This window comes from Podarcis gaigeae, assembly GCF_964106915.1.
Source record: "Podarcis gaigeae genome assembly, chromosome: 5".
NCBI lineage: Eukaryota > Metazoa > Chordata > Lepidosauria > Squamata > Lacertidae > Podarcis > Podarcis gaigeae.
Genome location: NC_139681.1, coordinates 70,819,410 through 70,843,547, shown reverse-complemented (window position 1 = coordinate 70,843,547; position 24,138 = coordinate 70,819,410). Strand labels below are relative to the sequence as shown.

The 24,138-nt window shown below is 40.1% G+C and overlaps 2 protein-coding genes and 1 long non-coding RNA gene across 4 annotated transcripts in view; 1 reads left to right on the top strand and 2 right to left on the bottom strand.

Moving 5' to 3' along the window:
* The window catches only part of FARSB (phenylalanyl-tRNA synthetase subunit beta), a 29,096-nt gene extending 16,839 nt beyond the window's left edge, over positions 1–12,257 (top strand). The window contains exons 16-17 of one of the 2 annotated variants that reach the window (XR_014565115.1): positions 859–2,651; positions 3,240–4,641. Coding sequence is in view for 1 of the 2 variants with exons in the window: in XM_083742109.1 (XP_083598235.1) it covers positions 859–1,011; positions 11,487–11,638 (305 nt within the window). In the remaining variant the exon portion in view is untranslated. Of the gene's footprint in view, positions 1–858; positions 2,652–3,239; positions 4,642–11,486 lie in introns of those variants that run through there. The other variant, XM_083742109.1, reaches the window with a different exon arrangement.
* LOC310846119 lies at positions 4,468–11,464 on the bottom strand. Its single transcript, XR_014565142.1, has 3 exons — positions 11,329–11,464; positions 7,853–10,989; positions 4,468–4,591 (listed from the first exon to the last, which is right to left on the bottom strand). It is a non-coding gene; the product is annotated as an uncharacterized lncRNA (long non-coding RNA).
* A 3,979-nt stretch (positions 12,258–16,236) lies between the features above and the next one.
* The window catches only part of SGPP2 (sphingosine-1-phosphate phosphatase 2), a 29,610-nt gene continuing 21,708 nt past the window's right edge, over positions 16,237–24,138 (bottom strand). Inside the window, exons 3-5 of the mRNA XM_083742185.1 lie at positions 22,329–22,508; positions 21,157–21,246; positions 16,237–16,856 (exon numbers count right to left, since the gene is read on the bottom strand). Of these exons, the coding sequence (XP_083598311.1) occupies positions 16,314–16,856; positions 21,157–21,246; positions 22,329–22,508 (813 nt within the window). The 3' untranslated portion in view covers positions 16,237–16,313. The remainder of the gene's footprint in view (positions 16,857–21,156; positions 21,247–22,328; positions 22,509–24,138) is intronic.

Genomic DNA, 24,138 nt, shown 5'->3' with positions numbered 1-24,138 from the left:
CACAGCAGAATTGTTTTGTGGAATGACGCCATAGTTTTCGAGTTAGTTAGAATGAACTGAGAAAGCTTAGCTTAGCTTTGGCAGCAAACACTCTATTTGGTCTGTAATGAATGAACTTCATAATCAAGTACAATATTTCAAATCTGGATGTCATGAGTGTGTGTGTGTGTGTGTGTGAGAGAGAGAGAGAGAGAGAGAGAGAGAGAGAGGGAGAGACATCTAGAGCTGTTAGTGACTCAGACTTTGGCCGAGTTCTCTCTGTGGTAATAAAGCTCTGCCTGGACTGTGTCATTTCAGACTGCAGGTGGAGGTTTAAATTTGTTGTTGTTACAGTATATGCTAGTTGTGTTTTTCATTGCATTTTATATGCTTCGTTCTTCCATTGATGAGGATGAGCCCGAGGCCCTTTGAGGCCTTGTTCAGATCACACTAAACTGTGTATAATTCTGGTATTTATACACTATAGCAAAAATCAGCATGCCAGGGAGGAGGCTAGGCTAAAATGCTTTTTCTTGACATGCTAGATTTCTATGAGTTGGAATGTTCTTTTTTTTTTTAAAAAAAAAGTCAAAGATTCAGTCTTGACAGCGCTCACAACTAGTCTGAAGTGGTACATTTCAAACACCGTTTTATACTGCAAAAGTACTAAGCCTCAGAAAAGACCTTTTATTTTTGCTTGTTCTTATTTCTTTACTTTTATTTAATAAGTTACTACATTCTGTATTTCTCTTTTGATCTACAGATGGTCAGTGTGTAACTGTAAATAAACACTGATACAAAATTGGATTAAAGCGGGCAAGAGCTATAAAATGCCGCCTCTGCAAAGCCAATAATTTTGGTTTCCTCTTTCTTCTCCAGATGTTGGTACAAGAAACCATAGGCATCTTTGTGCTGTCTACTATAACAAAAACCCTGGTTTCGAGATAATTCATGGATTGCTGGATAGAGTCATGCAGCTGCTGGATATCCCACCAAGTAAAGAGAAGGGATATTATATTAAAGCAACTGAAGGTAAGGGAAGCACAGAAAATGCCAGGGACCCTACCTGCATGTAGTTGCTGAACAGGTGGATCAGATACTGCCTATCTAGTAAAGCAATTATTTGGAGACAATGACTTGTCTTGTAGTGCAAGCAGAAGGAAGCAGCAATTAATTTCCCACCCCCTCTAGCCCCTTCACCTCCCAAAAAACTCTTCAGAAGTTTGGGGGAACTCCTGAATAGAGAGAGATGGGGGCCACATGGCCATTGAAGAGAGGTAAATTCCCAAAATTGGGGTAAGGAGGCAATGTTCCTCCTAGGTCGCTCTGTAGTTCTTCAGTGCAGCGAAGTGATCTTTCTAACAATACAGATGGTAGGTATTTTATCACAAAGGTTGATACAGTGTTGCACCATAATTTTCCTTCTGGAACCTCAGGTGTTTGTGAAGTACAGCTGGGGTTTTTCTTACTTCATACCATGTGAATGAAACATGAGGAGTTGAATGTCCAATGGACAGTAGCATGAGGCCATCCTTTTTTTATCCATAAGAATGAGAGTTCCTAATGCACTTTTTAAAATGAGCTGTAAATAGCTCTCTGAGGTGTGTTTCTATTTAAACTGGGGGGGGGGGGGGATGACGAAGTGCCTGTGTCTTTCAAAGTTATGTTGAGCTACAAATTTCTAGTAGCTTTTATAAAAGAGGGAGGGAGATGAAGCTTAGCTGTGTAGTTGTCAACCAGTCATTAAAATTGCCCTATAAATTGCAATAAGGATGCTCTTTTGTTTAATTCTTGTACTTCATTCAGTGTGTGTGTTGCAAGTATGTGATTTCAGTTAAAACTTTGTAGATTTTTAATATAAAAGCCTTGCTAAGATCTGTGTAATGATCTGACTCATTTCATAATTTAGAAAAGGTGTCTGTTTACTGTATATGTTCGCTCTTGTTCCATATGTGCACACCACGGTTATTAGATCACCTTCTGTTCCCGTAATACCTAAATATCCATTAAGTTAATCTCAGGGTCACAACCTTTTTGCCCTTGCAGCAACACCTGTGCAACAATTACAGATGCTTGAAAATATGGGTGAAATTGTGATGTTCCCCAGGCCTTCACACTGATGTTTAGTGTAACTGGAGCCCTGCAGTATATTGGGAGAGAATTTTAGCCTTGAGTGATCAAGTTTTATTAAAGATGAAAACGTACTCCTTTATGAAAGAACTCTGGGACGATCCCAAATATTTACCATCTGACACTTCTTAAGAATCATAAATACATCTCTGAAATTTAGCATCCCTTTCAAAAACTTAATTGCAATTTTCTAAATTAATTTGTTAAGCGATATGAAACAAGCTTTCCGTTGAAATTAGCAGACTATTACTGTAAATTACATTTTGCGTAGCTTAGAGACTGTCACGTGCTGTCTTCACATTCAGTGTTCCTTGATTGATCCATAAATAGATTAAATATACGTTTATGGGCACACATGGACGAGAAGCTACCCCTTCCTGTACTTGCTTTTTCTGTCTAAAGGCCTGAATTGTTAAACTTTTAGAATATCAACCTTGAAATCTTAGTATTCGGGGTTCAAGTCCCTTTTCGGGCATGTCCTTTCTTCTGCCAGGTATATGCATGAGGCTTGCTGCTTTAGAAATCCTGAGAACTGTCCAAAGGTCCTGTTGCTAAACCACCTGAATTACATTTAGCCTATCTACTCCAGGACATTGACTCTTATAGAACATTACAGGTTGCCAGATTCCTGACTTCAGTTCTTTCATATAAAAGACTTCATGGAATGCTGCATGACTATTAAAAATCTAGTAAACTCTATGCACCATCTTTATATTCAAGGCCACAATACGGTACATCTAGAGATTGTATGTAATGTGAAGGAAATTATGCGTTGAAATATTTTAGTTGATACTTTAGAATGTAAAATGCTATTTTATTTATTGATTGGTTTTACCTTGTGGGCTTATAGCCGAATAAAGTATTATCTATCTATCTATCTATCTATCTATCTATCTATCTATCATCTATCTATCTATCCAAAGCAAAAAAATTCCTTCCAGTAGCACCTTAAAGACCAACTAAGTCAGTTCTTGGTATGAGCTTTCGTGTGCATGCACACTTCTTCAGATACACGAAAGCTCATACCAAGAACTAACTTAGTTGGTCTTTAAGGTGCTACTGGAAGGAATTTTTTTGTTTTGACTATGGCAGACCAACACGGCTACCTATCTGTAACTATCTATCCAAAGGTCCATGATACAGCTCTAACACAGAATCAAAGCATGTCTGGTCCTGTAAGCTGCTTGGATAGAAAGCTGTCTGGGAACCATATCTAAGCATCATTGAACTCTTCAGAGGAAGAGCAGGGTTAGGTAGGGTTAAATGGAAGAAATACATTTTTAAAATCCTCCCATGATTTTCAAAAAGTAGAGATCTTTGCTCAAAACACAAGGCGCCCCCCCATCCTCTCCAGTTAAAAGGATCTCTCATAGCTAGAAAGAATCACAGCATAAGGCTTTAGAGACATTTACTGGCAGAGGAGATGATAGCTACTCTTTTCATTGCACAAGCAGAGCTTGGTTATGTAAGTTTCCTTCATCAAGTTTCAGTTGATTCTATCACAAGCAGTCATGTACAGCAGACCCTTCAGTTCAAGAGGGCCTCTTAGTGTTCTGGAGAGCATTTTGAGGGTAGCAGGTGGGCAGGAGAAAAATATCAGGCCTGCAGACTCTGCTATCTTTGTAGAATCTGCTTTGTATGAACATCAGGTTCCATGTGTGGCCCTAATAATGTAGATACGCTTGGAAGCCTGACAGCTGAGATGTAAATGCCTCGTTTTAAAGTCTGGGACCTCACTTCAGTGCTCATTGGGAAAGTTGTGCAATAATGCTGGTGATGCATCTCAACAGTGTTCCACTTCTTTCTATTTCTGGGCTCCATTTGTTTAATTGAAGGTGTGGCGCAGTGTGGAAAATGCTAATGACAGTAAATCGCAATGACAGCTTTTCATTTAAGGTTTGGCTGGCAGTAAGACAGTTATTTGCAATTTTTGAAATATGCGCTGCACATTTGTATTACCATAAAATGGAAAACAACTCTCATGACTACAAGATGACCTTTGTTGTAATGTGCCAAGAATTTCAATGTCATTTTGAGACGTCCACCTGGCCAGACCCGTTGATCATGCTGCACTTAGCACTTGATGAACATGTTAAATAGTAGTCTCAGAAGCAACCAGTCTCAATGCTGTTTGAGACCTTTCACAATAGGATACATTCTCAGTTTACTCCATTGATTATTATACTGGGGGACAGTTGGTAATTTGAAAGGGATCCCTCACCCCTTCCTCTCATGTTCCCAGAGCAGGGATTACACCTCAGTTGTTGTTTTTTTCCATTTCTGAGCCCATGGCCATTTTCCGTATAATCTCCCACAGGTCATGCTGGGGCTCCAGGCAGTGGTGGTAGTTAAATTATTGCCAGGTCCACAACTAGTTCTTTGATTGGCCACAAGGCAGTTTGCTGAGGAGTAATTTCTGCATCCTGCCATTTTTCCTTGGAGTCTTGGAGATTGGTAAGATGTGTCAGAAGTTAAGCTGCAACTTTTTTTTAAAAGAAAAATAAATAAAAGCATGCTGTTAGTAATACACTCCTAACAAAGAAACCAAAATATGAAACATTTGTATTTGATTTGTCACACTATAATCTATAGTTTGTAATGGTTTTTGCGTTACAAATGTGTTGCAGGCTGTTTTAGTCAGGCATTATGCAAACCTAATAAGCTAGTTTTCTGCCATATATATATATATTTATTTAAAGAACTGCAGCACAAATCTCTTATATTTCTTAAAGCCTGAAAAATGAACTACTGAACCTTATAAATCCTACAGTAACTTGAGTTATAGGAGCAACTGCAGGCTGGTGAACCAGCTTAAATGTTTATGTAATGGCAAGTGTTTAGGGTGATACAAAGGGAGAGAACCTCCCACCTACTGCTACATATAATCTCTCCTATCCTGTTATGAATTGGTTCTAACTGGTCCCAGGACATTGTCAGAAGGCACAAGGCAACCTTGCTTAAACTAAACAGTTCTGAGACTGGATGGGAGGCTATCTAGAAAGTTTCTATATACTGTATTGAGTTCCATCATTGAAGAGAGGCAGGACGTAGTTCATTTATTATTATTTTTAAAAATATTCATCTGTGGAAAGGTTAAATGTAGAGGCTGTTAGAAAGAGGTAGGATTCCAAGTCCATGAAAAGACTGCTTCTAGGTTGTGTTTCTTCCTGAATTTGTATTGATGTTCTGCAGTTTACTTGGTTCTCTCACTAGAGGTCATTTGAAATGTTTCACAGCTATAGGAGAAAGCTCTAGACACTCTGCCATGAGATCAAACACTTTATTGTGTTGAGATCAAAATCTGTCTCTTTGTTCCCTTTATTGGGATCGGTGAGAGGAGCATAATGTGCTGTATTTCTCCTTACATAATGTGCAAGTTAGTGACCTCCCAGGACAGGGGTTTCCAAACTGTGGAGCATGAACTGCCAGTGGTCCTTCACAAGCTTCATCCAGGTGGTCCGCAGAATGTCTGTAAACATATGGTTAAAATCTGTACCACATTTAACCTATTGCATTACAAGTGCTAGAACAGGCCAAAAAAAAAAAAACCACAGGACCCTCAGTAATTTTTCATGTGGTCCATGGGGATAAAGTTTGGGGAACCACTGCCCATGGGGATTTGCGTTCTCATGGAAGATAAGTGGCTGCTGGCTAGTGTGAGAACAGGATGCTGGACTAGATGGGTCCAGAAGGGCTCTTCTTTTGTTTATTTATATCCTGCTTTTCTCCAAGGAGCTTAAGATGATGTACGTAGTTTTCCCTCTCTTCCCTGCCACCTCCAATATTAAGCTCCCAACAACTCTATGAGGTGGGTAAAGCTAAGAGCTAGGAGCGTCTCCACCCCCATCGTTCAGCCCGGACACTGAGGTTCAGCTCCGAGGGCCTTCTGGTGGTTCTCTCACTGCAAGATCTGAGGTTGCAGGGAACCAGGCAGAGGGTCTTCTCGATAGTGGCACCCGCCCTGTGGAACGCCCTCCCATCAGATGTCAAGGAATAAACAACTATCTGACTTTTAGAAGACATCTGAAGGCAACCCTGTTTAGGGAAGTTATTCATGTTTGATATTTTATTGTGTTTTTAATATTCTGTTGGGAGCCACCCAGAGTAGCTGGGGAGGCATGGCCAGACTGGCGGGGTATAAGTAATAAATTATTATTTTTATAAGAGATGGTGACTGACCCAAGGCCACCCAGTGAGCTTTCGTGGTTGAGTGGGGATTTGAACCCTGGTCTCCCAGGTCCCAGCCCAACATGCCAGCATGGCTCATGTTCATATCTTGATTTGATTTGTCATATTTTTGTCGTTCTCAGACAAAGTCATACCTATGAAGTGTGCTCACAAGAAATCAGTGGGAAGCTGGCACAGTGTTTGTGAGGCTTTGTCCCTGATGCCACTGAAAAAGACTAGCATAGTTCTTGCTAAATATGTTGGTGTGTCAAATTCTGACCCTAAAATATAATCTTCCACGCCAATCTAGGCAAGTCACACGGTGCTGAAGCCATCAGCAAAATCCAGCAATATACTAAGACATCTTCCCACACAAGCCCCAGTTGTGCTTTGAGACGTTCCCATTAAACTGTCAGCATTACCTTGAAGATATTCCGGACGAATTCTACCCAAGCATTTGGATCCAATGGACCAGATGAACTTCCTTAGAATGAATAATTATTCCAGTATCACTTAGGGTCTATGCATGGGGTCATTTCTTACTGAGGCTGACAGTATACTATTTGAGCAATTTTGACACTTCTGTTCAAATTGTTTGTAGATAGGCACAAAAATTTAGCGCTCTTCAGGCAGTGATGGTGAAGCAGTTATCTTCATATGCTAATGTTTCTCATTGTCTTCAGCACCACCAAATAGAAGCACCACAATGTGCCTGTAGTGGAGAACTTTTATCTTGTTTGGTACTTTCAAATCATATGAAAAGTCTTGTGCATTCAAGGTAACTAGCAAGTGTTTCTGCATCCATGGAGTACATCTTGTCTTAGGGATCACAAGGGTAGAGAACTTCAGACATACTTAAGTCTATAGGAAGAACAAACCAACCTCCGAAATACTGTCTGTTTACACTCCACAGAGAAGTAAGCCTGCCTATAATGTAAGCACCCATTTGACACCCAGCATCTCTGTGTATAAGGTACGATTTATGGGTGGAAATTGTGGCTGCCTCAGTCCCCCTCCCAATCTTTCCACATGTTGGCTTTGTACAAAGTTTTCAGTCATCTGCCCAGAACTACAGTGATATGTTTTCCTTCAATAAGTTCATTGCAGTAAGTAAAGAAGTGTGTAGGATTCTGCATTTGAAGAATGCAACTCTACTATTTTGCCTGGAAAAACCAAGTCTATGGGCAGTTTATTTTTACTATCTCCGTAAACCATGGTGGCTTTTAGGTGTGTTTGATCGACTGTGTGATCTATTGTTGATAAGCTAAATTCTTTTACGTGGAGTTAACACTGAGAAAGTGCAGAAGGTAGTGAACTTCAGATGTTGAGAAATAATGGAAACTTAGGCATGTGTTCAACAACAAACTTCCTTATAGATGTTACAGAATAGTTATTTATTATTATTATATATTGAATTTATATACCGCCCTATACGTGGAGGTCTCAGGGCAGTTTACAGAATACTTATTCAAAGAACTGCAGCACAAACCTCTTGCTTCTTGAAGACAGTTCAGGTCCCCAAACTCCAGAATGGACAGACTAAGTAATTATTCCTTTTCACTTTGTATCTTCTTACCTGTTCAGGCTACCACACCTGTCCCACTGATTCAGATGTATAGTAAAATATTTTTCTTTTTGATGTTCCTTAAAGAGATGAAAAGAGATGAGAGGCTGCCCTTGAATTGAGGGATTAGGCATGCATTTATTAAGAACTTTGGGGGCTATTAACTGTTTCACTTCCAGCATAAGCCATTTACTCAGATCAGATTTCCTGTTCTGCAAGTGGTAATTTTTTTTATTTCTCCTTTTTTATGACAGTGTGTAACTAATGCCAGTTTGGGAATATTTGAGTGTGCAGAGTATAGTGTTTTCTCTTGCAAAACCATATTTAATCATGGACAAGATTTATTTGCTGTATAGAATGACCAGCAAAAGTATTGCTTTTGTGCAGCAGAGAATACGTAACTTCTGTTTATGTATGGGCTCCTTTGGGAGGAAGGGTGGGATAAAAATCAAACAATAATTTACATAGTAAAATTTAGGAAAGCTTAAACACTTTGCTATGAAATGAGCAACAAATAAAGTTTCCATTTTAATCCCTGAAAGATTGAAGACATTTTATGTATTTAGAAACATTTTTTTCCTAATGTGAACTAACATTTCAAAGTTTTGGCCGTCACATTTTGATACATATTACAAAATATTTCGGTGTAAACTCTTCCAAATCTAAGCTTTATGGATGTAACTTGCGTGGTTAGAGTTTGCTAAACTTCTGGAACAGGAGCAGCCATGGAGGATTTCTATATGCTTTCTGGAGAATGACCAGAGAATAAGTTATTTGCTGGCATGACTATGTGTTCTTTGTGTGCACCATATTTCAGTCATCTGGTTTGTTCCAGTTATGTTCAGGAAATAACCATTTATCTGAGGGAAAATGTGACCAGGACTTCAGTAGTCATGCTGAATAACATGTCTCCTGCCTCTCAGTTACTTAAGTGTTGACTTCTGATACTCTCCCCCATCCCCTTATAAGAATATAATTGTTATGATCGCTAAAGCTTTTCCCAGCTCTGACCCAATATCATCCCTTTAATCTTCTTCTCCCAAACATGGGAAGAAGGGAAGGAATTGGGAAGAGAAGAAAAGCCATGCAAGGTGTTTGACCGGCAAGCACACAGAGAATTCAACAAGCCCTTTGAAGGTCAATTAGCCAGAAAATGTGCTAAAGACTAGGTACTTGATTGGATTAGTGGCCAAAGAATTACGCCCTGAATAATCAAAGCGGTCCTGCAGTCTGAACACACAGGCAATTATTGGTTCTTAGGGGCATAGTGTAAAAGCTTTAATAACAGATTCTTTGAACTTCAAAGCATTTTAGAAGCGACAATCTTACTATGAACTGTGATTTTTGTCTCTTGCTTGCATGTAGTGTTCCTACGACAAGGCTAGTTTTAGAGTTTCTGTTCCCACAATGCGTGTGTGTGTATCTGAATTAATTACAAACTACTTGGTGCCTTGCTCATTTTTAGTTACAGATTATAGAGATGATATACCTTCAACTGATAAAGCCTCAACCTTTGGGGTGCCCTGGGACACTTTAAATATTCTCTGTCTGTGGCAATAAGAACTTGATTTTGTGGGCACCAAAGTGAAATTCAAACATCTGAATATTCTTACAATGGAAATTGGTCAAAGCCATAAAGAAACGAGGGGAAAGTGACTTGGCTGTGGTAAATTCAGAGCCTCACCTAACGTTTCTCAGTTACTACATCAGCTGAAAGGCTGCTCTTGGGGGAAGCAGGGGAATGGAGGGCAGGAAGCAGCTGCCATACTAGGAGAGAGGGCCAAGTGGCAACATCCTCATAGGGGGGGTCTCATTGCACAAAGTAATCACCAGCTCTGTTGGCTGACTGGGGAGGGAAGGCCACAGGGCTGTAGTGACAGCCCACGGCAGTGTCCAGATTTTTCTGGTGAGGCGCTGAGAGGGGTGCACCCCTGACCTGCGCCCTTATCAGGGGCCAATCTACCCAACCCCTAGATACACCTCTGGCAATCTCTCATCTTCAGAGATTGTGAAGGTTGTAGCTTTGGGCACAGTGCCCATCCCCAAGTTTCTGCTCTTTTTAACACACTAAAGTCTTTGACTGTTAATACAGTTTTTGTTTGACAATAGACTCCTGTGAAACATCCACCACAATTTTCGGGGGTGAGGAAGGATTTTAAAAAGTGACCTCATCTTATAGCGTTCTTCTCATGTGGGTACTGTGTTGCATGAACATTTCACTGCATTAGAATTACATGGTAAAGTTACTGTGTGACTTTACCGTGAGAAAAAGAATGCATGGATTGGTCATTTAGTTTATTAGTTTCAGAGGATTTGAATGGGTTACAGGAGATTTTGATTACACATGGGGGTGCAGCAAGAGACAAAATCACTTCAGCTGCCAGCGGGTAAGCCTTTATTGGTGCCATTTTGTCTATTTAAGACTAGTAGTTCCATTTCACTAATAATCATTGGCCCACAGAACATTGCCCATATATATATATGAATGACCCCTTTCTCGCACCTACTTCCTTCCTTATTTTGTGGGAATCGGTGAATCAAGCCAGGAATCACAGTTAACTATAGGAGCCTGTTAACATGTGCATTTGGGAAACTACGGTTAATGGCTTCCAAACAAGCCAGGATAATAAGTCATGATATGAAGTTGTCTTAATATCCTTGTTTGCTTGGAATATATCCTTGTTTGCTTGGAAGCTATTAACCATAGTTTCCGTGCTTTGAATGTAATAGCCATTTAGTATTAAGTCTGGCTCCATGGCTTGTTTCTCCTCTTGCATGAAGAGAAGGTCCAGCAGCTGTGTACAGGGGCTCATTCATAAAGTCTTATTTAGCTGAATTATGATTTGTCCAAGCATTGACATATTTTGTTTGATGATACAGCTTTGGTGAATTCATCATTCTTACTCTTTGCAAAAGCTTGTAACCTGTACACTGAATGTAGAATCAAAGAACTGTAAGGTTAGAAGGATCCCCAAGGCATCATCTAGTAGTCCAACCCCTTACACTTCGCCCTGGAAATGTGAAGCATGTCTGCTTAAGGGTTCATCCCCTACCCTCTAAATAATATTTCTTCTCTAGCATTAACAAAATTGGGCTATGATATGAGAAGCAATCTTTCACTGTTTTAGCAAAAATTATTCTCATGTATTCTAGTAATAAGGTAAAATGTAAGATTGGATGGATATTAGAGGAGAACTTGAAGCTATAATATGTGAGGAAAAATAATTAAGGATAAACTAACAGGATATGAATTTGCTGAACCAATTTTTAAATGGAATACAAAAAAGGGAGGCGTGAGGAAGTCAGGAAAATAAGTTAATCAAAGATGAGAAATTAAAAAAGAGGGATTTTTGTTTTTTGTGTTAAATGTTTGTATTTTTGTATTTTTGTATTCTTCTTGTGTTTTTTCTATTTGTTGTTTTATAATTTCTTTATTGTTAAAACTTAATAAAATATTTTTTTTTTTAAAAAAATTATTCTCGTGTAACACACCCTTCTGCTCTTGATGTTTACTTGAGGTTCAGTGCCCAGAATGGCTGGGGCCACCCAGTCAGATGGATGGGGTACAAATAATAAAATAATAATTATTTATTAATATTATTATTATGGGAAACATTCATTTCTCTCCCCCCCCCTTTTCTTTCAGACCCTGCTTTTTTCCCTGGACGCTGTGCTGAGATCTTTGCAAAAGGGCAGATTATTGGGAAGCTAGGAGTACTCCACCCTGACGTCGTCACCCAATTTGAGCTCACCATGCCCTGCTCTGCCCTAGAAATCACAATTGAGCCTTTCGTGTGAAATCCTGACAACAGCATGCTTCTTCAGTCCACATAATTCTGTTTCCTCCCCCCCCCAAAAAAAAGTCCACATAGTTCTGTTTCCAAGATGGTCTGTTTCTACCATCGGGCACTGTACCTAATTTTAATAAATTAGGCAATGAAATAGACAAGTCTTATTTTGCTCTTTGCTAAATGTTCCTTCAGTGCAATAATACTGCCTTCAGGGGGTTTTTAGGGCTTTTCCTAACAGATTGAGCCATCAGTCAGATGTAAAAAATAAAAAAGTTCAATATATTACCATGAATATATATGGGCAAAGAACATGATCTGTTCTCCAAAATGTTCCAGAGGCTGAATCTCAAACTGTAACAGATTATAGCTGCATAACAGGAATCACATTCTTTTATTGCATGAAATAACATAATTGATTATAGCAAATGTTGAACAAATGTGAACAGAACTGAGGAATTAAGCTTTCTTTGTATAGGGTTGATATGAACTCTTCAGGGTTGAGAAATGTGCATTTCTTGTAAAGTACAGCAGTTTTAAAGCAAGATTTCTATAATAGATACTGTTGTATGTTAACCTGTTTTATTGTAAAGAAGGGATCAAAATAAAACTTGAAGGTTCTGTATTTATATACACCTAAGTTCCCTTGAGAAAGACTGGTGTGGTGAGCACTGCTTCTGTCATAGGGCTGAGATTGCTCAAACTAGACCTGTAGAACACCATCTTATCACCCTCCTGACTTCTCATGTGCTGGCAGAGAAACTGCCACTGGAATATGAAATGAGAAATCCCCAGCGCATTTTTGGAAGCTATCACATCTATCTAAAGGAACTCTTTGGGTTGCCATGTTGAAAAGGAGGAGACCAAACAGGAGGGGTGGAGAAGTAGCATTATATGTAAACAATATGTATACTATAGACCTGCAAGCCAGACTGATGACTTGGATGATGCAGATTACCAAACATTCAAAAAGGAGAGAGAAGGCAGTAATGGGAGATTTCAACTACCCCAGTGTTTGTTGGAACTCAAACTCTGGCGAGAATGTAAGGGCCAGCAAATTCTGCAGTTGCCTTACTGACAAATTCCTTTCCCAGAAGGTAGAAGCAGCAACAAGGGGCTCATCTATCTTGGCCCTGGTCCTCACCAACAGGGAGGAACTGCGACAAAATGGAAGTACTGGGAACCTTGGGAAGAAGTAATGTGAGCAATTTAAAAAGGATGTTGCACATGGGTTTCTCAAAAACAAGTAATGCCAGACAAATCTCTCTTTTTGATAGTTATAAACTTAGTGGATCAGGGGGTGCCATGGATGTAGTGTATCTTGATTTCAGTAATTCTTTGACAAAGTCCCCTATGATACCTTTGCAAAGAAACCTGTAATTGTGGGCTGGACGGTTACTTGGATTTGTAGCTGGTTGGCTGACGGAACCCGAAGAGTACCCTCTAATGTTTCTTGTTCTGTCCTGGGTCTGTTGCTGTTCAACACCTTTATAAATGACTTGGATGAAGGAACTGAGTGATACTCATCAAATTTGCAGATGACACCAAACTGGGAGGGGTAGCTAATGCTGCAGAAGACAGAATCAGGATTCAAGATGACCTTAACAGATTGGATAACTGGCCCAAAGCTAACAAAATGAAATAGGGACTTAGGCAGGAATAACCGGCTCCAAAAATATAAGATGGGGACATTTGGCTTGCCAGAAGGCAAGTAGTGGTCCTAGTAGACCACAAGCTTAACATGAAACAACAGTGTGATTGAAGTTGTAAAAAAAGCTAATGCTATTCTAGGATGCATCAACATAAGTTATGTGGACAGATCAAGGGATGTCATAGTACTGTTGTATTCTGCCTTAGTTAGACCTCACTTGAAGTACTGTGTCTAGTTATGGGCACCACAATTAAAGAAGGATATTGACAAGCTGGAACTTGTGCAGAGGAGGGCAATAAAGATGATCAAGGGTCTGGAAACCAAGCCTTAGGAGGAATGGTTGTGGAAATTGGGTATGATAAGAGGAGACTAGGAGGAGATACAATAACCATCTTCAGATATCTGAAGGGTTGTTATATGGAGGATGGAGCAAGCTTGTTTTCTTCTGCTGTGGAGGGTAGAACCTGAACCAGTGGATTCAAGTTACAAGAAAGGAGATTCCAACTAAGCATCTTTCTGACGGTAAGAACAATTTAACACTGGAATGGTCTCCCTCTGGAGGTTGGTGGACTCTACTTCCTTGGAGGTTTTTAAGAAGAGGCTGGATGGCCGTCTGCCATGGATGATTTAGTTGGGATTCCAGTTGGACTAGAGGACCCCCTTCCAACTCTACAATTCTATTGTTCTATGAACAAAAAATCTGCTGCATGAAAATTGTGGGTTGCCCTTCAGTCTTCTGCCCACTTGGCATTTATGCCTGCCTGCTTCATAGTAACCTCCTACTTTATATAATACACATGCAATGTATGTGACAAAATAAGCTTTAATAAAAAATAGTTTCTGGAAACATTTTCAGTTTGAATAAAGTCAGAACTTTCAGAATACACTTTACAACTTACAGTAAAACAATACAAAAATAGAAATTGTGCAGGTCGTGGTTTATAAATTGCAGCATATATAGGTGATCATAAAAGAATAAAATAGATGCATTTAAAAGAGCAGTTTTCGAGCTACAGCTAAATCTAAAGCCATTGCAAAGGCGGGGACACATAAATTTATTTGCAAATATATATATCCCTGTCCAGGGACACAACCACACATTTTTGTGCAAGCTTGCTGTTACACCGATATTTTGCTGAGATGATGAGAATGCAGTAGCTGGCAGATGGGAGGGACCCTTATATTCTCTTACAACCCATATTCTTGCCTACCAGCTCAGCAGATTCACCTCCAATTTAGATGCAGATTGAGGGGTTTAGCAAGTATACCATATATGCCAGCACTCCCTTGCAAGTGCGTCTACTTTAGCATGATGAAGAGAATCCCACTTACATTGTAAAATTTTGCTCCTGGGAAGTTCTGTATTGACATTAGAATCCCTGTGGGCTTCAGGTCTTTGCCTTCATACAACCCCCACATTTTACAGAACATGTTATCTAAAGAATGAGCATGGCGGGAAAGATGAGAGCCCTATATTTCTTATAGGACGAGTTCAAATTCCAGGACTATACGTAGGAGTTATACCCTTAATGTAATACTGAAGCTTAAGGATATATGAACAGTCTTAATGGATCAGACGGAAGGATCTTTTAGTTCCAAGATTCTGTTCTTACAGTGGCTAACCAGATGCCGTTGTAGGAAATCCATGGGCAAGACATGAGCAGAATAGCCCTCTCCCATCCTAAGCCATTCCTACTTTGGGGTTTTTTTTTTGTTTATATTAAAGTTAGGTTAACATTTAGACTTCAGTTAATTCTCAATTCTGCATGTCTAAGCAGCATTTCATTTAAAGGCTCTGATAAGTGTGCTAAATTGGCTTCCCTACAGCAGGAATCTATGCAAAGCAGCAGGCAGATAGCAATTTAACAACACTTGGAATGGCAGCGCCGAAGTCAGACCAATGCTAGTTTCATCCTGTCCTCAAGCTCCAAAAAGGGAAGCGGTTGTTTCACGGTTCTTGCTGGAGCCTTCATTGCCAATAGGAAATACCACTTTGCACAAGAGCAATTAGTGGAAAGAAAGAGGACATGAAGATCTAACTTTGTTATTCAAAAAATAAATGCAATCACATTTGCACTTGCCATCAGTTACTTGGTCCTTGCAATTCATTTCTTGGTGGCTTACAACTCACAGCAGCAGTGATTGTTTTCAACATTCTGGGCCAATGCCATAGCATACCAGAGCACAGCTTCAGACATGACACATCTTAATTTAATAACATGGATGTGTTAAGAACACAACTTGTATGACTGGGAGTCTGTTTTGCAAGATATGACTCCAGTGTTCGTCATCCTGCTAGATGGGCAGCCAGATTCAGTGCCAACCCAGCTTCCCTGTTTACAGCATCTTATTTCTCCCTGAGAGTGCTTATCTTCCTCCCAATTCTCAGACTGTTAAGCTTGTAAAGATAATTACAGTGGTACCTCGGGTTAAGAACTTAATTCGTTCTGGAGGTCCATTCTTAACCTGAAACTGTTCTTAACCTGAAGTACCACTTTAGCTAATGGGGCGTCCTGCTGCCGCCGCTGCACGATTTCTGTTTTCATTCTGAAGCAAAGTTCTTAACCCAAGGTACTATTTCTGGGTTAGCGGTGTCTGTAACCTGAAGTGTCTGTAACCCAAGGTACCACTGTACTTGTAGTTTTGCTTTGTTTTCTTTAAAAAGGAGGCTCTTCTCCAAGTACCCTGATCTGGCTGCATCCCTTGAAGGGCTTGTTTTGAGGTTTGACAACCCTGAAGAAACTCTTCAAACCACTAGATCTAGGAAGAACAGATCTGTCTGTCTGTCATGGCAGGCTTCTAGTTGCACTAAATGTTTAGCTCAGACAGCCATAGTCGCTGAAGCAGCCACAGTGTGTTAAAAGATTGCAGCGAACAAAAATTACTGGAAACTCAGTTTAGATCTCTACTATTATCTATGTTGTAGAGCTATGCAGGAAGGCACGACACTTTGCTGCTCAAGTTTTTGCTTCTGCGTGCATTTTTATTGCACCCTATAATCTGGCCTGCTTCTTTAAAAAAAAGTGTGCAGCGTTCAGTTTAAGCCCAATAATTTATGCAGCAATGGCACAAGCACCGTAGCACTCAGGCCGATGGTAGAATAGGTTATAAATTTATAGGGCACTTCAATTTCTATTTGCTGCATAGCTTCAATGTCATTAATAGAAACCTTGTACCAAGAACACAGTGATTTAAGAGCCAGGCTTTTGATGATCTGCCGTATAATCAGCAGTACAGCAATTCCCACCAAAAACTGTGCAAGAACCATCAAGAGCATTTCGCCAGTGACAGAAGAGATGCTGTGTGTTGCTTCTTCAGCGGAGACATTTGAAACGTAGTGGTTGTTTATCCAGAACCCTGTAATTGCTCCAGCTCCAGCTCCCAGAATAGTGGTTGTGTCTGCCCTAGTAGGGCTATAGTAATCCAGTTTGGGGTAGTTGTAGCATAAGATGAGTGGGACAACGATGCAGAACATGGGGCACCAGGGGCTGGTCAGCATCAGGTGATCAAGGAGGTCCCAAGTTGGATAAGCCAGAGCAGTTAATATGGCTGAGATCAGGCTGCCAACAATCACGTCCTAGAAAGACACAGAGGTGTTAGGCATACAGCACATTCTCATTTCCTTCAAGCAGACCATCCTTCCCCTAAAGTAACTGTAAGAATCTGTAAGAATAGGTATCTGATGAATTGCTAAAGATCACTGAGCTGTGATGCTTGAGCATATTATGTATATTGAGTATGTAACTGCTGAGCAGAAAACCTATGAACAACAGAGCCCAATTGTTTTGAAGTTAATGCATTTTGGAGCTTTGCAAGACTGCTGACAAATTAAATGGACCTTAAGGCTACCCAGGAAGCCTAAATACAGACAAATTAAGCAAATTAATTTAAGTTAAATGTATAACTTCATAACCAAAAAAGTTTCAAATGCTCGTCTCGTCTTAGTGCCTTTTGCAAACCAGTTAGGTGGGACAGAGGAAGGTGTGGCCACAGTTTACTTATGGGCATATAAGGGAAAACATGCATGGTTGTTCAAGAATGAAGTCCAGGGGCTAAAGATTAACTTTAATCAAATGAAATAATAAAATGCTGAAAATTCAGGAAGGGCTCTAGAGCCTCATAGCAACCCCTGGCCTCTGAGGCTGTGGCCCTGGAACTTGTGTCATCTTGCTTTATGTATAACCAGGTTAATGATTAACAGATGAATCACTTCCTTTAGAATGCATTTGGATAAGGACTTGAACAATTGCATGCCCGTTTAAAAGTGTGCATATAGATTCATCTACCTGGCAGCACAAAAATTAAATTACCTTATTTAGTTCAAGTTGACAAACACGGGGGGTGGGGAATGAGAGAGATATCAACCCAGAAAACTTTTTTCCTTGCAGGTGATTTCCTTGCCTGGTAACATTCTGTGCATTCTGCACCAGTTCTTTGCTAAAAGTTATTTTCCTACCATTTCATGTATTTGCATCATCAACAGTAACACCTGCAACCATATTCCTATGCAGCAAAACTCAAAGGCTAAAACAAGAAGGAGGAGGACTTTTATCCTGAGTATTTATGTAGTACTTTCTCAGTTTGTTCCAGAGAATCCAGACCACATTCTTCCCAAGCCTCAATGAATTTCTCTGTTTCCTCTATAGTCCTCCCATTGTTGTTATCATTATTATTTTAAAGCTATTGCATTTATGGTCATATTTGAAACTTCTACTGCCGTACCAGCACAAAGGTGTTAGCTTTTTCTCCCTTGAAAAAGTGCATGCAGCTGAAGGAAGAAGAAAGCTGGAAGAATCAGAGTCTTTTGCATTTTCTGTCTCTTGGGTGCTTTTCAAGGCTCACATCAAGTCTACCAGATCTGACTTTAACCCAGAGCCCTTGTAAAAGCAAAGTGTGTTTGCTGATACACTCTTCCTGCTGTGTGTGGGGCAGGGATTGGGGGCAGAAGTGACCAGAGTGACGTTGACAGTGCTCACTCAAAAATATCTGTGCCTAAATACTGGCACCTCTGGTGCACATCGTACACATGGAGAACCCTATAGATATTTTCATTCTTTTTGCTTGCCAAAGGACAATGAAACCATCAATATAAACCCCAAATAAAAACTGGCGACAAATTCACTGAAGCAAATAGTTTCAGGAACGCATCTAAAGCAAGTTTAAACAACAGGTTTCTGTTCATGCCAAGCCCTTCCCCGCCCATAATCTGTTAAATCTCTTAATTTCAAAGGAGGATTATGTTTCCTTCATCCACTTTTGCACAAGGAGGAAGCTCTATTAATGAAAAGATTAAGGAGAAAACCATCACAAAAGTAGATGAATGCAGTTCAAAGGATTTAAGTTATGCCTCTCCGTAGATCAGCACAGGCATCTTCAGGCAAAAACATATGTTAACACTGAAGTCTGGATTGCTGCTGAGCAGCCTGAAACCAGCTTTGTTAGGTCAGAGTGGAATTTATTAAGAGAAGCAAAAAAAAGAAAGAAAGAAAGAAAGAAAGAAAGAAAGAAAGAAAGAAAGAAAGAAAGAACCATTTAGACTTGAGGACTTCAGCTACTGTCAATTACATGCGAGAAGAATAAAATGTTAAAATCATGTCAACACATCTGCAGTCCATGGTGAATGTAAAATGAAGAATATTGTTATAGGTATGCAGGGTGTGTGTGGGGGGGAGCTAAACCCTAGAAATTTTGATTTTGATTATTTGGAGTATTGAAGGGAAGATTGCATCCATCTTGGGACGGTTGGCTGAAGGCTGACTGGTTGTGATGCCTCTGATTCCAGAACTGCACTGCTGTGGGAAAGAAGCCCTGCTTGAGATGACCATGCTGTAAGGTCTCAACTCTCTCCATGCAGACTGAAGGTGTAAATAGGTGAATAAATCATATTTCTTAAAGCTAAGACCATCTCCACCACATCTTCAATTTTTCAAAGGAGCACAGACCCTGGGTGAGCACCTGGAACCCACCTGAAATTCTGCTACAGCTCGGTAGAGAGTGGGGGGTGACACCCAACTTTTGTAATAATATGCTACTTACTATTTAAACAAAATGTATATACCACTTGATGGTAAACAGAACCTCCAAGTGGTTTACCCTAGAGCTATGCACTAACGGCCTTTTGAAATTCTCCATCTTTGGGTGCAGATGCAACTATATTGTGGGCATCGTTGAATTTCTTAGGGCAAAAGCAAAACAGGAATCTCTCCAACAGTTTCTCAGGGATAGAATTCACCATTAGCACAGACTTCCAATTTTGCTATTTTTTGGTTTTGTTTTTTTCACTGTAGGTGTTAGTAACAACAACTGTGTTGATGGTCAGACCACCATTTTACATCCTCCATGATGCTGGAATCTACAACATTCCAGGGTGTTGTGAAAGAAGAGTGGAAGTTATTCTAGAATTAGGACAAGATTCGAGAAATCTTCTACATTAGATACAGATAACTAAGTTTATTCAAATAGATTTAAATTGTAGAACATTTTTTTGCTGCTACATTATTATTATTCTTTATTATTTTATATACTGCTAAATGCCACAGTAGGCCTCTAAGTGATTCACAAAAAATATATAAACCAATTATGCAACCATATTAAAATCTTTTAAGGCTACAATTCAATAGTCACTTACCTGGGACTAAATCTCATTGAATGGACTTTACTTCTGAATAGGCATGCACAGAACTGCACTGTATTTCATGTTCTTGTGATAGCAAAAAAATCTCACATATAATTTAAATCTATTGAAAGGAGGGAACTCCCCTCCCCACCCAAATTAAAGTAGCTTTGTTCTTTCAAGAATGTCAACAAAGGCTTCTCTCTTCCTTACCACCAACCCCATCTGAATTTAGAAAAGTCTCTTATCACTGACTATCAAGGGAAATATGCAGAGAATTTTTACTGACTGACTTTAGGTCATTAGTTAAATCTGGACTGGAGACATCCTCCCTTTCAAATTATTGGTTTGATCTACTGAGGTCAAGACCTTTACCAATGTGCCTGATGAGGATGGGGTAAACAAGCAAATGTCATGTGTGATCCAGGAGGCTCATGGTATAGAATCAGCTAGCGGCACTGTGAAAAATGATGCACACCTCTTCTCACTACATAAGCTACATCAGGCCTAATTTTCAGTGAAATACGCTACATGTAGGAGTAGTCATATAACATACTATGAGTCATTCCAGCAAGCAAATCACCCAGCTTTGCAGCCCTTCCCAGTCACCAGAACTACTTGTAGCCCTGAGAGAAGGAGGAGCAGAAAGTCCAGCTCACCACTAAGCCAACAAGCTACTGTACTTAATTCTATCAGTAAGGCTTTGCCCCAAGGGGCACCTACAGTAAATATAAGAGGTGCCTAAAGAATGGTGCTTAATGTATGGGCGTAGTGAGAGAGGCTGAAGATGTTCAAGCATAGGGTATTATTTATAAACCAGGAGCTGTGCCTCTGCTTCACTTACCAACCCCATCTACCCCACCCGCTCCATTTAGAGGTCACCAAAGCCACCCCTCCCTCTCTTTATACCCACCTTCTTCTGTCTTCCTCAGCCAATGGCCAACAGCTATCAGAAGTCTACCATCATGCTCTTATTTGCAGCAGCCACCTGTCAGCCACCAAGAGAACTGCAACATGACAACAGCCTTACTTGTTTATTATATGTTACATACATGAGCTTTGCATGGAAAAGATAGGTCGAAAAGAGAGAAAATGGATGCAGAATAGGTTGAGCTGCAAGTTTATGTGCTATTTCTAGAAGAGGGCTTAACTACGATTTAGGCAGTTTTTCTGTGTCATTTGCTTTTAACGTGTACTAGTTTATGTTCATGATTCAGGATATAAATCCCTAATATATGGGCAATAAACTAAGGAGAGACCTTACCAAAACTGTGTGCATTCCAGTGTAAATTCTGCTGAGGCATACCAGAGTTGAAAATAAGAAGGCTCCCAGCAGTCCTAGTTCAAGTGGGTACTGTAAACATAAAAGGGGAGTGAAAGAAACATTAATAGCAGTTGCATATATCACAAAGAATCAAATAAGGCACCATCCGACTTTTATCAATGGCCAGGCCATTCTAATTCAGAACCAACTGCATTCAGGAATATCAGAAGTTTGATGAATTCAAGTAATGTTTCCAAACAACCTGGACTGAAATATCTAGCCGTGATAATTTGTAATGTTATCCTTAGAATAAATTCATCACCTACAATTGTTGGAAAAGGATAAAGATTTCAACCTCCACAGGTGCTACTGAGCCTTAGGAATGGAAAATGCAAAAGTTGCACTCTATTTAGAACAACACTGGATGAAGAAGACAACAGATAGTGAGGAGGACCTCACCCCCGTATTTGGACCTGTGCTGTTAGACGTGCTCATATAAATATATGGAATCAAGCAGTGGATGTAGCCACAATTGCAAATGGCAAAGTCAGTCAAGAATACAAAATTCAATTGTGAAGGGCTCCTAAATAAGGTCTCCAAACTGTATGGTTATGTAACAGAATAGCAGACAGGAGCCAAATGGAACAGACTATTCTAACTTCACATCAGCACAAACAAATAAATTGGCTATAAATCCTTAGGAATGATCTGAGCGAAAAGCTCACCCCAGAAAGAGAGATTCAGATCACTGGAAAAGGCAAATAACAGAAACTATTAGGTCATGGCTTGAAAACAAAGTGGTCATGATGCTATTATACAGATGAACTTGTAGAATGTGGGGTCTGGCTGCAGAGTAAGTGGGGAAAGGCTTATATATCATGTTGGATTCAGCCAAAGCTGCCCCTGTGTGACAAGATCAGTGGGGCAAGTTTGCTTGAGACTGTGTAGGAGGGAGAGAAAGGGGACACACCTAGCCTACACTTCTTAGATTTAAGCCAGAGTTTTTGGAGAGGCTACACTTTCTGGGGCAGGAAAGGGGTTAGTTTAACCTCCATTTTGCTAGTAAAACTGAATTACTGTGACATGAAATGATGCATGTTTAAAGAGTGTGTCACCGACACGAAAAGTTTGGAAAGCTCTGCCTTATCCAGTACACCACACTGCATGCCTACCTTGTACTTGTTCACAGTTGTAACCACAAATGTAAAAGAAATGGCGGTTGCTGCCATTGCATGTGTGGATGGCATTCCATACTCTGCAGTGGTCCTTTTTTCTAGCTTGACAACAGGTGGAGAACAAGGGCGGGGCCACTTGAGCAGGTCCTTAGAGACTTGGCCAATGTACATAACCACCTGGAGACAGCACACAGATAACAGAGATGTGCTTATTTCATTTCATTTATATCCCACCTTTCACCCAAGTAGCACCCCCCCTCTCAAGTCTCAGACACATTTTCAGTTACATCAGTTCACTCCTGTCATCTTGGCATGGTACTTTTGAGACCAGCATATAGGCATATCTCCAGCTCAGCCAGATATATGCCAGCATAGCTCCTTGATCCCAGCTCAACTGGGGCTCAGCTAGCAAAGCTGACACTGAATTAAGTCCCTACAAAGGGATGTTCCAGGGGAATGGTGGAGACAAGACATTGGGGGGGAGAGACATGTGACTAAGTAACCCAGAGAAAGTTATACCGGGAAAAAGTGGTGTACGTCAAACTCTGTTTTAAGGGATTATTTCCCCTCTGCTAGGCTTGGGTTGGCTGAGCCCCTGCTCCTGTTTGGAAAAGAGGAGTTTGGAGTTTGGAAAAGAGGTAAGTTACACCAGCATAGTTGCATAATTTACCTCTGGCGTTCTGTAGTTTATATTGCTGTGAACGAAATAACAACAGGAAATATTACTGGAGTGCATAGAAAGAAGCAGGTTAAAAATGCTAAACCTCACAGCAGGGACCATCAAAACCAAAAGAGCAAATTTCATCTTTAAAAGGGGGAAAAAGGGCTCCACTTTTTATGAACTTAGTTTCTTGTGCAAAGATATGCCTTGGGTAAAGATATGGCAAGCCATGCAGAGCTGGATTATTAAAGACCAGAAAAAATAACAATTTGTGCTAGCACATCTCACTGCAAGAGGAAAATCCTCCTCCCACATACTTTAAAAAGCCTGTTTTGAATAGGAGTTGTGTTCTCTGTAGTTCCTTGTGCAACCTGGCAATGGGAAAACCAACTTCCTCGATCCATGAGTTTCCCAGTAAACTTTGGGACACAGACTAATGAAATATATATATGTTTTACACCACCTGCTTTTCAGAGTTGATCACTTTGTCATTCAGTTTCCTCCCCAACACAAATCCCTCAAAACCAGATTTCTTATCTCCAATAAAACAAATCAAGGAGATTGGAGCAAAGCGCTTTAATTTTCACCCATGTGGCAACAATTTGCAAATTGCTAAAGAACTGCTAAAACTTAGATGCATACCCGTTAAGGCATTGGAGGGGTGTGTGCTGCTGCAAAACTCTAAAGCCTACATATTTCTACACCAGTCTTAATTTAGTACAAATAAAGACTGCTTCACATCTTCTAGGCAAGTCAATGCAGTCAAATAAGATCAATAATGTAACTGGAAAACTGCATGGCAATTCATTCCATTTAGGTTACTTGCTCAGAACTTCAGTTTTTCATGAACGAAACCTGCTAAAACCATTCCTGTCATGTGAAGAATGAGGCAATATATAACGTTCAGTTAACACTGGAAGAAGCTGATGAAAGCTGATGAAGCAACTTCCCTATGAGGAAAGCTTGCAGCATTTGGGACTTCTCAGTTTAGAGACAAGGTGAGGGGTGACACAATAGGAGTTGATAAAATGATGCACGGCATAGAGGTTCTAAGTGGTTTGCTATCCATGGGATTTGTGTTTTCTATCTCCCTGCTTCTTCCCTACCAAGCACCGTATGAAATCTCTCTCTCCTTGGGACTCCCTA